General features: G+C 46.7%; 1 protein-coding gene across 1 annotated transcript in view; it reads left to right on the forward strand.

Annotated features, from left to right (window-relative positions):
- Positions 1-179: 179 nt before the first annotated feature.
- LOC104122901 (vitellogenin-2-like) overlaps positions 180-13,330 on the forward strand; it is a 23,999-nt gene continuing 10,848 nt past the window's right edge. Inside the window, exons 1-23 of the mRNA XM_035890654.1 lie at positions 180-219; positions 567-587; positions 802-953; positions 2,717-2,968; positions 3,105-3,266; positions 3,422-3,570; positions 4,000-4,150; positions 4,258-4,415; positions 4,498-4,663; positions 5,163-5,288; positions 6,476-6,694; positions 7,095-7,312; positions 7,431-7,528; positions 7,954-8,078; positions 8,730-8,831; positions 9,423-9,542; positions 9,642-9,831; positions 10,204-10,297; positions 11,040-11,225; positions 11,426-11,570; positions 12,340-12,568; positions 12,657-12,832; positions 13,094-13,330. The exon at positions 13,094-13,330 is cut by the window's right edge and continues 114 nt beyond it. Coding sequence (XP_035746547.1) covers positions 180-219; positions 567-587; positions 802-953; positions 2,717-2,968; positions 3,105-3,266; positions 3,422-3,570; positions 4,000-4,150; positions 4,258-4,415; positions 4,498-4,663; positions 5,163-5,288; positions 6,476-6,694; positions 7,095-7,312; positions 7,431-7,528; positions 7,954-8,078; positions 8,730-8,831; positions 9,423-9,542; positions 9,642-9,831; positions 10,204-10,297; positions 11,040-11,225; positions 11,426-11,570; positions 12,340-12,568; positions 12,657-12,832; positions 13,094-13,330 — 3,516 coding nt within the window. The remainder of the gene's footprint in view (positions 220-566; positions 588-801; positions 954-2,716; positions 2,969-3,104; positions 3,267-3,421; positions 3,571-3,999; positions 4,151-4,257; positions 4,416-4,497; positions 4,664-5,162; positions 5,289-6,475; positions 6,695-7,094; positions 7,313-7,430; positions 7,529-7,953; positions 8,079-8,729; positions 8,832-9,422; positions 9,543-9,641; positions 9,832-10,203; positions 10,298-11,039; positions 11,226-11,425; positions 11,571-12,339; positions 12,569-12,656; positions 12,833-13,093) is intronic.

The raw sequence follows: 13,330 nt of genomic DNA on the forward strand, positions 1-13,330 counted from the left end.
TTGCTTGTGATGGTTTTGGCTCAGCAATAACAGGCAGAGCCGCGTCCCCGACCCCCTCTCCCTCAAAGGGTTTGAGTGGTTGATAAAAAGTTGATAACTCAACAAAATTCACTGTGCCTGTTAATAATTCTTCTATAAAAGCCGCACATTTTCCCTGGCAGTCTTCAGTTGCTTTTAGCATGAAGGGACTCATCCTGGCCCTGGTGCTCGCCCTCGTGGGTAAGTGGAAGCTTTACCAGTACTGCTGAGCCGTGACGGCCACTGCGGTCCTGAGCGAACTCAACTCCTCAGGGCCTTTCAGGGATATTTACAGCTTAATTTGCTGAAGGCCTTTTACGACTATTAGATTTCTGCGCCTGAGCTTAGCAGCAGGGGAAAAGCAGAGCAAGCAGTTGCTAGTGAGTGGGGCTGGTGGGGGCTCGGTGTCCCCAGGGTGTGGGGTGCACCCCGGGAGCCCATTACTGGTTGTTTGCCAACCATTAGCACGCTGAATAAATGAAGAATAAATGTAAAGTGTCCAGCGAGATGGGGGTTTCTCACGCATCCTTCTCCTTCTTCCCACACAGGGGGTCAGAAGCGGGACCTCGGTAAGTGCGCTCCCACCGCCGGCGAGCGGCTCCCATCCTGCCCTCCCCTACGGCCATGCCTTGCCTGCTGCTTGCACTGATTTTTTGGCTGTAGCAGCCTCACCCTTCCTTGCTGGGATGGTTCTTGCGAGTAACATCACAAGAGTCATAGTGAAGGAGGTGTTTCTGTTTGGTTTTTTGGGGTTTTTTGTTGTTTTGTTTTTTTTTTAAATAGAGCCTGTTTTTCATGCTGGCAAGACCTACCTCTATGGCTACGAGAGCTTCATCCTGCACGGGCTGCCCAGCAGAGGCCTGGCGATGGCGGGGGTGAGGCTGACCTGCAACCTGGAGATCAGCCGCGTCTCTCGCAGCGACCACCTTCTCCAGGTAAATTCCCAGGGGCATGGGGACCCACCCCCTCCTCCCCGCCCTCATCACACGGCTACAGACATTTGGGTCATACTTCCAGGCTGGTAAAATAAATGACAAAAAGAGGCAAAGCTCACACGAAAGCTTAGGGCTCTTCCCGGTGCTGAAATGACCCTGTAAGCCCAACGCCAGACCAAGCGGCTGTGCTCAGGCAGGGGTGATTTCCCCAGGGTGGGCAGAGGTGCGGGCATGGGCTTTGTACCCCGTGCCCCCAGCCGTGCTGGGGCAGAGCCGAGGGTACCTCTGCGGGAGGGAGCCAGAGCTGCTCCAGCTCCACTGCCAGCAGCACCCAAGCCCCCTTGACTAAAGCTGCCTTAGGTTCATCTCCGTGCAGAAGTAGGGCAGGCAGCTGCTTTAAAGAAATGGCCTTATGACAGTTTTACTAAAGGCAGCACTAAACTGGAATATGAAAACGAGGAGAATTCGAGCATGAAATAGCCGTGGTTTTCACCCTGATCCATAGCCTGAGAAAAGCTCGGCGCTGGAATTCAGCTATCACATGAGAAATTCCTGTCTGTCTCCATTATCTCCCTTTTGATGTTCTCCACATAGGCATTAATTCAAATATGAAGAGTTCTAATGGTAATGCTTGTGCTTGGCATAATGATATCAGATCTGGAAGCGCTGTTACTCATCAAAAAGATTAGACTAAACAGCTTAAAATACTGGCATGGAACGAAAGACCACAGAAGAGGGATCTAGAAGACATCACGTGGGGAGGAAGCTGTAAGAGGGCACTTAGCGTTCGTCCGGGGAGTTTACTTAATCCACAATCCTGTGCATATATTACTGAAACAGCGTGAAGGAATACCTATTATCAAACTTTACATGCTGCTGCAATTACAGGCTCTGCGTAGCCTTGCTAGAGCTGCTATAAATTTAGCAATTGCAGACAATGGTCCTGAGTAGGATTTAATTTGAGAAAACGTGACAAGAGCGTTGATTATAAATACCTAAAATGAAATAGAGCACTAAACCTACACCATTTCCCACTATGCGGGACCATGCACTTTTATGTACGAGGGTGGGAGGTGTGTGCATTTGCGGGGATACCGATGTGTGTGCAGGCACGCATTTCCCACTAGGTAGCAGTCAAGGACTTGTGTGCAAGCTGTACAGATTGATAAGCTCAGAATGATGATGGCCGCTTCCAAAGAAAGAGACGTCAGGTCCTGCCGGGTCAGCTCCCGTGCCAGGTCCCGTGGCCATCTCTGCTTCCCCATCAGCTCTGCCGAGGCTCTGGCACTCCGGGACGTGCTGGACCTGGAGCAGCAGCCAAAATAGTCCCCATGTGCTTAGGCAGGCAGCTTGGGCAATGGCTTGGCTCCCTTGTGGACTGAAGGAAGATCTCACTGGACATCTGGGCAAAATGGGTGAGTATCCTTTCCGTGCAGATCGCTGGCAGCCGGTGTTTCGCTCACCCAGCAACCTTCACCAGCCTTGCTGAAGCTTCGAATGCTGCTTGCACGATCTTATTTTTCTGGCAGAAATCCTTCATGGAAATTGCATTTTCAAGGATGCTTCCTAGGCCCAGAACAAGAGTCCGAGGAGGAAAACGTTTCCTGCGGTGTTGGACAAGGAGCTTGTGTCCAGCCACGGACTGGAAGTGCCGGGTTTCCCTGTTACTGCACTGTTTCAAACTGAACGAACAGGATGAATGTTTAATGAACAGGATGAATGTTTAATGAACAGGATGAATGTTTTCCTAACTTTGTTCACAGATTCGATCACCAAAGCTGGAGGAGTACAACGGCTTCTGGCCCACAGACCCCTTCACTCTGTCTTCGAGGCTCACCGAGACCATCGCTGCATGTTTCAGCCAAGCCTTTAAGTTTGAGTACACTGAGGGACGGGTTGGAAGTATTTTCGCCCCCAAGGACTGTCCCATCCTATGCACTAACCTAGTGAGAGGGATTCTGAACATGATGCAGATAACCATCAAAAAGTCACAAAACGTGTATGAACTACAGGAGGTTTGTTTTTTTCCATCCTGATTTTACCTTTATTCTCATGTTACTGTTATATAGTAACTTGTCTGTACGTACGCTTCCCAGGCAAGATTCTTTGACCTATCTATTGCTGTTTATTGTATTTAATCAACACTCACAGGCTGGGATTGAAGGCATCTGCCAAACCAGATATGTTATCCAGGACGACAGCAAGAATAGCCGGGCCACCATTTCCAAGAGCAAGGACCTGACGGACTGCCAGGAGAAAGCGGTGAAGAACACAGGAATGGCGTACATCCGCCCCTGCCCCACCTGCCCCCTGGTACGAGCAGCGTGGAGCCCTCCTGCCACGGGCAGGCGTGAGCCACTGCCAAACACCCCTGCATCGCACGGATGTCAGCAGGGAGCTTGGCTCGCCTGTGCCCAATTAACGACCGCCCGTTCGTATTTGTGAGTGGGTCTCTTTTGCACTCGTAGAAAGTCAGAAACATTAAGGGCACGGTGATGTTCACTTACAAGATGAAGTATGATGACAGCGGGGCCTTGATGACATCTGCTACGTCCGAGCAGGTGTACCAGATCTCGCCCTTCAATGAACCCAACGGGGCAGCAGTCATGCAGGCAAGGTAGGCACCGCCGCGCGTGTCCTTTGTGGAGCTGTGACTATCAGAGCCAGGGGGAGATGCCTAAAATATATTTAGTGTTAATTTGTGAGTTAACAAGAAGCACCTGGCCTGTGGGCTGTGAAGGGCAAAGGCACCGTACATCCCTCGGGATGCCCAGCCAGGTCCCGTGTCCTGCCATTTGGGGGTTTTCCTGGACCACCTGAAACATTTGTCCAACCTCTCAGAGATTTTGGCAAACTCTAATGAAAGCTCTTGCCAGTCCTATGACATTTCCAGATAACCCTGATAAACTGAGAAGTGCAAGATCCGTTTGTGGTCAATGCAACGGTCCTGCTGGGCACCCTTCAGCCTGCTCCAACTGCTGTGGGTGTCCTCCAGGCACACAACGCGGTTAGAGGATACTGATGCATTTCTTTCTCTCCCTTGAAGACAAGAACTGTCTTTGGTCGACATTCAAAGGACTCCCATCAGTGCACCAAAAATTCAGCTGCAAAACCAGGGGAGTCTTCGTTATCAGTTCTCAGGAGAGCTAGTCCAGATGCCAATTCCTCTCATAAGGATTAAATATCCAGATTTGCAGGTATTAGAGGCTTACTTGTCATACTCTTTCATTATTTAGAAGGTTAACAGGTGATTGCATAATTATTTTAGACATGGGTCCTTCCAACTGTCTGTTTTTTCCCACAGTTAACAGAAACGCTGCGGCAATTAGTTCAGAATAATGAGGAAGGAGACACTAAAGAAGCTTTAGCCAAGTTCTTACAAATGGTCCAGCTTTTCCGTATAGTGACCCTTGATCAAATAGAGTCTTTGTGGGCACAGTTTGCCAGTGACCTTCCCTACAGGTAACCATACTGCCTCCAGCCAGGGATTCCGATCCAAGGCATATGGGGCAATGGGGATAATGAATCGCTCCCTCCCTGGCAGGCACTGGTTCCTGAGTGCCATCTGTGCTGCTGGAGCCACCGATACATTCAGATTCCTGAAGCAAAAAATCCATGATGAGGAGCTGAACATCTGGGAAGCAGCTGCGACCCTCCCGCTCGCCTTCCATTTCGTTACACCCAACAAGCAAACCCTAGGAGTTGCCTCAGTGAGTGCAGATCGTTCTTCCTTCTGTTACCCTCTCCCTCCATTTTAAAGGCAAATTCACAGGATCAGAAGTGAAAAATGCAACATATTTCCTTCTAACTTTGTAAAATGCAAGGTATTAACAAAAATGGGGAATGCTTTAGGAAATGTGTCTGAACACTTGTTGCCAAAATTTTTTAATGGCTTTGATGTTTCATGTTAAACCCCACAAATCCTAAGAAAATTGCTATTGATTTCTTTTTGCCAAAATACATACTTTTTAAAAAAGACAAACTCAAGGCAATAATATCGTGCAACCAAAATCTAAAGTACATACAGTATAACTGGAGCGAGCCTATTTACTTTTATTGTAGCTGAATGACTAGCATTTGATTTAACTTCTGAAAATACTTAGGAAAAATCCAAAGCAATTTTGTCTATTTATTTCTCAAAAGTACTTTCACTAAATACCAGCCCTATTTGCTAGAAACATTAAAGGCTGCTACTTCTTTCTTCTGCAGACTTTTCTTACCTGCCCCCAAATCCAGAAAGCACCAATGCATCGAATAATTGTTTACCTGGGATACGGGAGCATGGTAAATAAATACTGTGCTCAGACCTCACCTTGTCCGAATGAACTTCTTCAGGTAGGTGACTCTCATCTCTTATTCATAAGGGGTGAAGACATTTTTAAAATGCCTCTAATTTAGCTCCCACAATGCTGGCAATTAGGTAAGTTGTTGTTTACATGCCTCACTCTTAGCTGTGATTGCCTGCAAAATTGCAACGACAGAATGAAACACGGAGCTGATGCCTTTGAAAAATCTGATCTTCACAGTTCAGAATTTCAGATGTAAGTGGTAGAAGCCCATGGGGATAATGGATTCTGTAAGCAGCCTGAAACTGAGTTTAGGTATGACAAATTTAGGATTAAAGCAAAATAATTATGATTCTTCTCTCTTCTTTTACATTAGGTACAGTGTACATAAAAAATCTATTAAAAGGGCACTAAGGTGTGAATATAAGCAAAGGTCTAGATATGTCCTAGGTTAGGGCTTCCAAAGAGGCCCTGCTACATAACTGCATATCAGCATCAGAAATATTCAGGACATTGTCCTTGGACTATGCAGCTCTGGCTCCTTACTCAGAAGGACCACAGAACTGAGATGGCTTGCTGGGGTTTGACATATGTTTAGATCTTCCAAAAAAAGAGTGAAACAAAGCCAAGACACCAGAAGGGTAATTTGCCTTCTCAGAACAGCAAAACAATGAGAACAGTCAACCATTGGAATCATCTCCCCAGGGGAGTGGTTGATTCCGCCACGCTGGACACTTTCAAGACTCAGCTGGCCAGGGTGCTGGGCCATCTTGTCTAGACTGTGCTCTTGCCTGGAAAGGTTGGACCAGGTGATCTTTGAGGTCCCTTCCAACCTGGGATTCTATGATTCTATGAGTGTCATCCTGCAGCTGTGCAGACCTGGGGGCTGCAGCCTGGCAGGGCTGGTGGAGGTGCCCTGGGGAACGGGGACTGCTCTTGAACTTGCAGCAGACTCTCTGGTGCAGGCATCCAGTTAGGATTATCTCCTACGCTCAGGCTCTGGCACAATTTAAAATCAATTACAACACTTTGTAAGGAGAAAACCAAGTTTGCTTGTATGTTCCATGTTTGGCATCCTGATAATGATGGTGACATTCTTCCCAGGAGAAGAATCTGAACAGCTTTACTCACTGCTCTGCACCAGCAGTTCTTTTGCTTGCTACAGCAATGCATATTTTTATGCGTTATTACAAGATCATTACCTGATAAGATTAACACAGTCTGCTCTGTTTTCAGCCACTCCACGACCTTGCTACTGAAGCCACCAGCAAAGGGGATGCCCAAGACATGGCCTTGGCCCTGAAAGCCATCGGCAACGCAGGAGAGCCAGCCAGTATCAAACGCATCCTGAAGTTTTTGCCGACATTTTCCCCAGCTGCAGCTTCATTACCAAACAGAATTCATGTTGATGCCGTGTTGGCCTTGAGGAAAATTGCCAGAAAAGACCATGCAAAAGTAACTGAAGTTATTATTTAAACAAATGTCTTAGAGGGTGTGATTGGGGTTGACTTAGTGATTCAGGAATACTAAAGCCAGCGGGTAATGTTAGCAGCTCTGGGCAGATTTCTCAGTTACTGGTCTTCCTCTTGCCCACGCTGAGAATCCTTGACATCACCCCATCCTCGCTGATATCCTGGGAAAAGAGGTTGCTTTAGTCGCTGTAACACTGGGCCCATTACTAATGGCTGTTCACTGTGTACCCAGCAATGTCTTCATTTTCAGTGACAGGTCCCATGCTCAAGTCTCGGTTTAGGGTTCTGTTCTCCACTCACTGCAGATCGCACATGCACGGTTTGGGAACCACTTCTCACTGAGAAGTTACGAGGTACTCACAGGTTGTATCTTCCTCCTCTAGGTAAGGGACATCTCCCTCCAGGTCTTTATGGACAACACACTTGCTCCTAACGTCCGAATGGTGGCTTGTGTTGTCCTCTTCGAAACGAAGCCTGCTCTTCCAACTGTAATAGCTATGGCCAGCTCGCTGCTGACCGAGCCCAGCTTGCAAGTAGCCAGTTTCACATATTCACACATGAAGGCTTTGGCAGCGGGCAGGATCCCACAGCTCTACAATCTGTAAGTAGAAGAAGAAGTAAAATTTTTAGTAGCAAATGGTGATTTTTTTTCTTGCCGTTTCCTATGAATTTGGTCACAGCCGACTATCTTCATATGATTTTAACTCTTTATTACTCAGATCTGCTGCTTGCAACATTGCCATTAAACTACTGAGCCCCAGACTTGACAGGCTGAGCTATCGTTACAGCAAGGTCATTCACATCGGCGATTATTCCTGTGAGTACCAGGTGCCCTATTCACCGCTTCAGCTTCCGTAGCCAAATGCCTCTATCGTGTTCCATGATTTTCATCCAAAATCCAATCACAGGCTGTGAGTTTAGTGGGCTCTTGAAATAGAAAAACCACAAGAGCCTCCTAAGATGCAAAATTGTCTGGGGGAGTTCTACTACTGTAGATGTATCTGCTGGGGAAAGCGGTGCCTGCACATGGTTTTAGGCTTCCTTCTTCAGTCACTGTGGTTGTGTTGATTTTGCCCTAGAACAAAGTTTTCCTGTTGAGGTTGCAAACTCGAGGAGGTGTGGGACTGAATCCTGGCAGAACCCCTTGTGATCTACTACTGCATGCACCTGAGGTGGCTTACGTGCACCAGATGCCTCGCAGACCCTAACCAAAATCTCTGTGGCTTTTTATTCCTGCGACAGTTGAATATCAGGCTGGTGCCATTTGGAGGGTCTATCTCATGAACAGTCCCAGCGCCACATTTCCATCTGATATAATCACAAAAGTAAGAGGATATTATGCAAATACTGCAACAGATATTTTCGAGGTAAGTATTGCATTAAAACAGCCAGCTAGATGCAAGCCAGCTATAGATAGTATTACTTGTTAAGCCATTTGGAGAGTGAGGTAGTGTTTAACTCCATCTCTGGCTGTGAGGGTGGATGCGAAAGAGAAAATTTAGATAATGATTAGGATTTTACTTAGGCTTCTTTTATTTGGGCTTCTTGACACATACGTTCATCAATGAACACGTTCAGTACAGGCATGAAAATCTAGGAGAGCAGAGGAAAGCTTACGCAGGAAAACATTCACCTGCCTACCTAAAGGCACACGGCATCTAGGGTGTTTTGCATTAGTACTTGGAAATAGCATCTGAAATTAAATTTCAGCCAGCAGTGCATCCCGGGCAGCATGAAGCTCCATGTAACAGCATGCAGGCATTCACTCAGCTCCTTGGGCAAGCTTTGCAGCCTGGGCTGAGCTCTGCGCTGCCCTAAAATTATCCCTGCTGACTAACTCAAAGCTGGCTCAGCACGTCCTCAGCACCTGCAGCCATAGCCTCCAGTCATCTGCCAAGTAGACGTAGCCTTGTAAGCGCAATGTCTTCATGAAGTATGTATTTAGAGCGGCCTCAGTGAGTGTAATGCTAGGTACAAAGGTTTTCTTGGGCTGCGACACCGGACTCTGTTTCCTACAGGTGGCTCTCCGGTCACAAAGCCTAACCAAGCTCATCAGGAAGCAGAATATTCCCTTTGTGGAGTACGACACGTACAAGACACTGAAGGAACTTGGTAAAACGGTGTGTCTCCACGCACCCTTCTGATCTGTTCGCAATACTCGGTTCCCGCCAGTGCTAGGGTTGCATCACCCACCCCCCCCCGAGGTGTCCCTTTGATGTTTCAGTGAGAAAGGAGTCAGTCATCTTATTTGGTCATGGAAAGATGTACTTAGGTTGTACTTATGCTGTCAACAGATGCCACCTTTTCACTCAACATGTGTCAGCCCTTAATGTACAGTACAAAAGACGATGATGATGCTGGCAGCCAAAATTCATGTGTTTTAAAGTGTATGTTAAAACACAGTAAGTGGTTGCTCCTCTCTTTTAAAATGACTCTTGAATAAGATTTTTGTCCATGAGTCCTTGGGTGTCACCCATTACTTACAGCAGCAGAAATTACCAAGTCCTTACCTCATCCTTATGTGGGGAAACTCCCACCGAAGTCAGTTATGCAACATAAGAAAGACCACATTGGTTCAGACTGGTAAGATGTCTAGTGGTTTTTGGCTAAGGAGCCATGGTTAGCATCCTGCAGATGGGATCTACTCTTTGCTAATAGATTTCTGTATTTGAAGTAATATCTGCTGCTTTTCTCTCTCCTTAACACCGCAGCTCCTGGGATGGAAAGAACTGCCTCCCGAAGACCCTCTGGTGTCCGCTTATGTCAAAGTGTTGGGCCAAGAGATCGCCTTTGTTGACATTGATAAAGATGCCATTCAACGGACCATGACGGTACTGGCAAGGCTGTTGTCTTCTTTGTCTGCAATGCCAAGTAATTTCCTTTCCCCGTCTCCTCTCACCGGCTTACCTAACCTATTTCTCTATTTTCAGAGCCTAACTGGATCATCAAACTGGCAGTCAGTGGTGAAAAAAGTGGTGGAAGAGTTCCAGCAAGGCATTTCAGGCCAATGGACGCTGCCAGCGATGGTGGCCGAGCTACGGCACATTGTCCCCACGGTGGTCGGCATGCCGCTGGAGCTCAGTCTGTGCGGCGCCGCGCTGGCCCAGGCTGCGGCCGACGGTGAGCTTGGGACACCAAACTGGGCAGCTCCCCCACAATTATTGTGGGTCCAATCCCTCTGCTGAAATTGAATCCCTCTATAATCTTGAAAAATACTCTTGTAACGTGGAAACATTGGTGTTCAGCTGCCGCCCAAGGGTTTGAGAAGTAATTAGCATGTTGCACCTGGGAGGTATTTGTATAACTCTGGTTTGGAGTAGCAATCTTTTCAAATAATCACGCAAAGTATTTCAAAATGTAAAAGCACTGCCCATGTGTTAACTCCTATGCTTATTGAAATATGCTAGTGTCCTATGCTATGTCCTATCCTATGCTAGTGTCTCTAGCATTTATTGCTTCTCTGCTCATATAATTCTTGTCTGTCTTTTGCAGTGGATATACAGATGTCACCACCATTATCTGACAATTTTAGACCTTCACAGTTGTTGGAAACCAACATGGACGTTCATGCTGACATCAAGCCAAAGTAAAAACGACATATTTTCAAATACACACACAAGCATTTATACTGACATTTGGAATAGATACGTGATCGCATGTTGTTATACAGGGGTCAGACTTGTCCCAGCTTTGGGACGGCTGTGCTAGTCCAGAGCAGCGAAGTTGTGAGAAAGCAACACAATCACCCGATGCTTTACAGCCCTGCAAACGTAGCGATGCGCGTGGTGTCCCGCAGGATGCTGCGCTGCTCTGCCACTGCTAAAAATGCCCACTTTTGTACCTGTTCAGTGACAAAAGATACTAAGCTGTGAAGATATGTTCGCTGACGCATGAACAGTTTTTTACAAGTTTAACACGGAATGGCATCACCACCAGGCACAAGCTGGGGGGATTTAAGGAGGTAAAGGGAAATGCTTCTGGATCCGCAAAAGCAAATTATTATCATAATGATAGTGATCATATTAATAAACAATCAATCAGACACAATCTGAAGCCAGTAGAGATTCTGGCATTAGCTTGTCCTCAAGCAATGTATCGACGACAAAGAAGTGAGAGGGTCCGTGTTAGCTTTGTATGTCAGATAAATCCCTCACCTTTTCCAGTGGCACTTCAGCTTTTTTTTATCATGTTATATGATACATCTCTTTATCCATCAGTAGTGGCTCTTACAATAAAAAGAACACTGTGAAAATTCAATTTTGCACTTCAAAGTTAAATGCGTGCATATTAATCTGCAATTATGTGTGTTTTTATTTCCACTCTTTCAGGGCATATTTTCATCTGATTGCCATGCTGGGGATTAATACACAATACTTTCAGAGTGGTCTTGAATTCCATGCAGAGTTCAGTGCCAACACTACAATGAAATTTGATGCCAGGATAAATACGAAAGAGAAAAATGTGAAGATTGAAACCCCTCCCTGCCGTCAGGAGGTTGAGCTCGCCGCTGTGAGGTACAGAAGAGCTTGTTGCATTTTGCTCGTTATGTGTTACGCACTGTGAGCTCCCTGTTACAAAATCATGAACGCACAACTCTTCGTTGGGCTCTGCCATACCTTGGCAGCCACGTAAAGCTTAGTGTTGTCTTTGTTGCACCAGCAAAGACAGGTCAGCAACATCAGAAGGTGTTGTGTGCTATTTATCACCTCCACAGGAGTGAAGTTTACGCTATTTCGAGGAACATGGAAGAAGTAGATTCGGAAAAGAAATCCCAGCTTCTCCCCAAAGCAGAAGTACCAAGTACCTCTGACCAGCCGTTCCAGCCATTAGAAACATCTTCAAGACCTGGCAGCTGGAAGGTAAGGAGGCCTCTCACCATCTGTACTGCAGACAGGTAGAGAGCAGACAGCTCCTCAGCAGAGCTGAGCACCTCCAACACAACACACCCAAAAATCACGGGGTTCAACAGGTGCCCGACCTATCCCAAACCAAGCCTAACGTAAGTCCCAGTGGGTTCAAGACAGCATTCATAGTCTGCTCACTCTCATCATCTCATGCCAGTAGGGTTGCTTTGACAGCATGTCTTCCTATTTCTTTCCAGTCATGGGGAGGGTGTGTGAAATTCATATCCTTTGTACAATACCCCTCCCCCTTTTTTTTTTCTGAGCCAGAGCAATGTGGAAAAGAAGGCTCTGGGGCAGGATATATATTTTTCTTCCAAATCCTCAGGTAATCCCTGCAGTGGCTTACAGAAGCCCATTCTCTTATGTGCTCTTCAGCTTCTGAGGCTGGTGTGGGAAGGATAGGTTGGCTTGCAACAGGAGGGCTAGTAGCCCAAAACTGATGCAGAGAAATAGCCCCTCCAAAGGGCCTTGCAGGTTCTCATTGGGAAGTTTGTTCATGAAACACTGCCTGGGAAAGGCTGGGCAGGAGACCTGTCCTCTTCCACAGAGCACTTTGGGGGAGACCCCACTGCTTCCAGTGCTTGGATCTCTAATTTTAAGCAATGCTTCCTTACTTAGGCAGGGCTGCCATTGTTCTCTTCATTAATAGGAGGAAAGATCTTAGGAGCTGTGACAATTTTTTTTTGGAAAATACCTTGATTTGCCTTATTTTTATTTAATGCAGCAAAGCAATACTCCTAGTGTGATATCCAAAGGATACCAACAAGGATCAGAAGAGGCACATGACCACAGTGTAGGAGGAAGATTTTACGCACGCATCTTCTGTGGAAAATTTGAGAGTTTGGGATGTTCTGCTTGTCTCAGCCTAAAGTCACAAAATTCTGCTTTCTTAAGAAATACCTACCTGCACAAATTAATCGGAGAACTTGAAGCCAAAATAGTTTTGAAGCCAGGTACAGTCATGGCAATGAGCTTTTCTGTCAGTCTCTGTGAATGCTGTTTAAGCAGCACAACCCAGGAATGTAAGTATTTTGACTTTAGTTCATACAGATGCTGATATCGACAAAATTCAGCTGGAGATTCAGGCAGGATCCAAAGCAGCTTCCAAAATAATTGATGCAGCGAGCCCAGGGTCTAAGGAAGAGGATGAGGCATCTCTGTACAAGGACATTCAAGCTAAACTGAAGAAGATTCTAGGCATTGAAAACGTGTTCCAGGTAAGAGACTTTGAGCATGGGAGAGGGAAATATTTTCCTATAAATGAAACCAAGGGTTTCCAGTGTGGAAAACTGGCACGGGGAAGCAAGGATTTCTGCTGGGAGGAATGGGTCTAGGTGCGTGCTGGTGCAGCTTCTTGCAGTGTGCGGGGCCAAGATGTTTTATTTCCTTGAAAGCCTGTGGTGAGCAGCTTGTCTGGCACCCAGAGAAACGTTACAGAAGACGCTAGAAATTCATAATGCTTTGAACTGTTTTTGGAGGTCGCAAATAGAACACGGTCCCGTAAGAAACGGATTGACAGAACAGCTGAGAATGCAGTTACACACCTCCGGGCAGAGCCCAGTGCAACCCCTGTCTCCAGCTCATCCTCTTCTTCCACTGCTGATGGTAAAGAGCCTGGAAAGGAACGCAAGAAAGATGAAATAAGGCAATCTGGGAAGAAACGTGGCGGCAGCAGCAGGAGCAGCAGTGGCAGGAGAAGCAGCAGCAGCAGCAGC

This window comes from Egretta garzetta, unplaced genomic scaffold (assembly GCF_000687185.1).
Source record: "Egretta garzetta isolate BGI_Z169 unplaced genomic scaffold, ASM68718v1 scaffold43, whole genome shotgun sequence".
Taxonomy (NCBI): domain Eukaryota; kingdom Metazoa; phylum Chordata; class Aves; order Pelecaniformes; family Ardeidae; genus Egretta; species Egretta garzetta.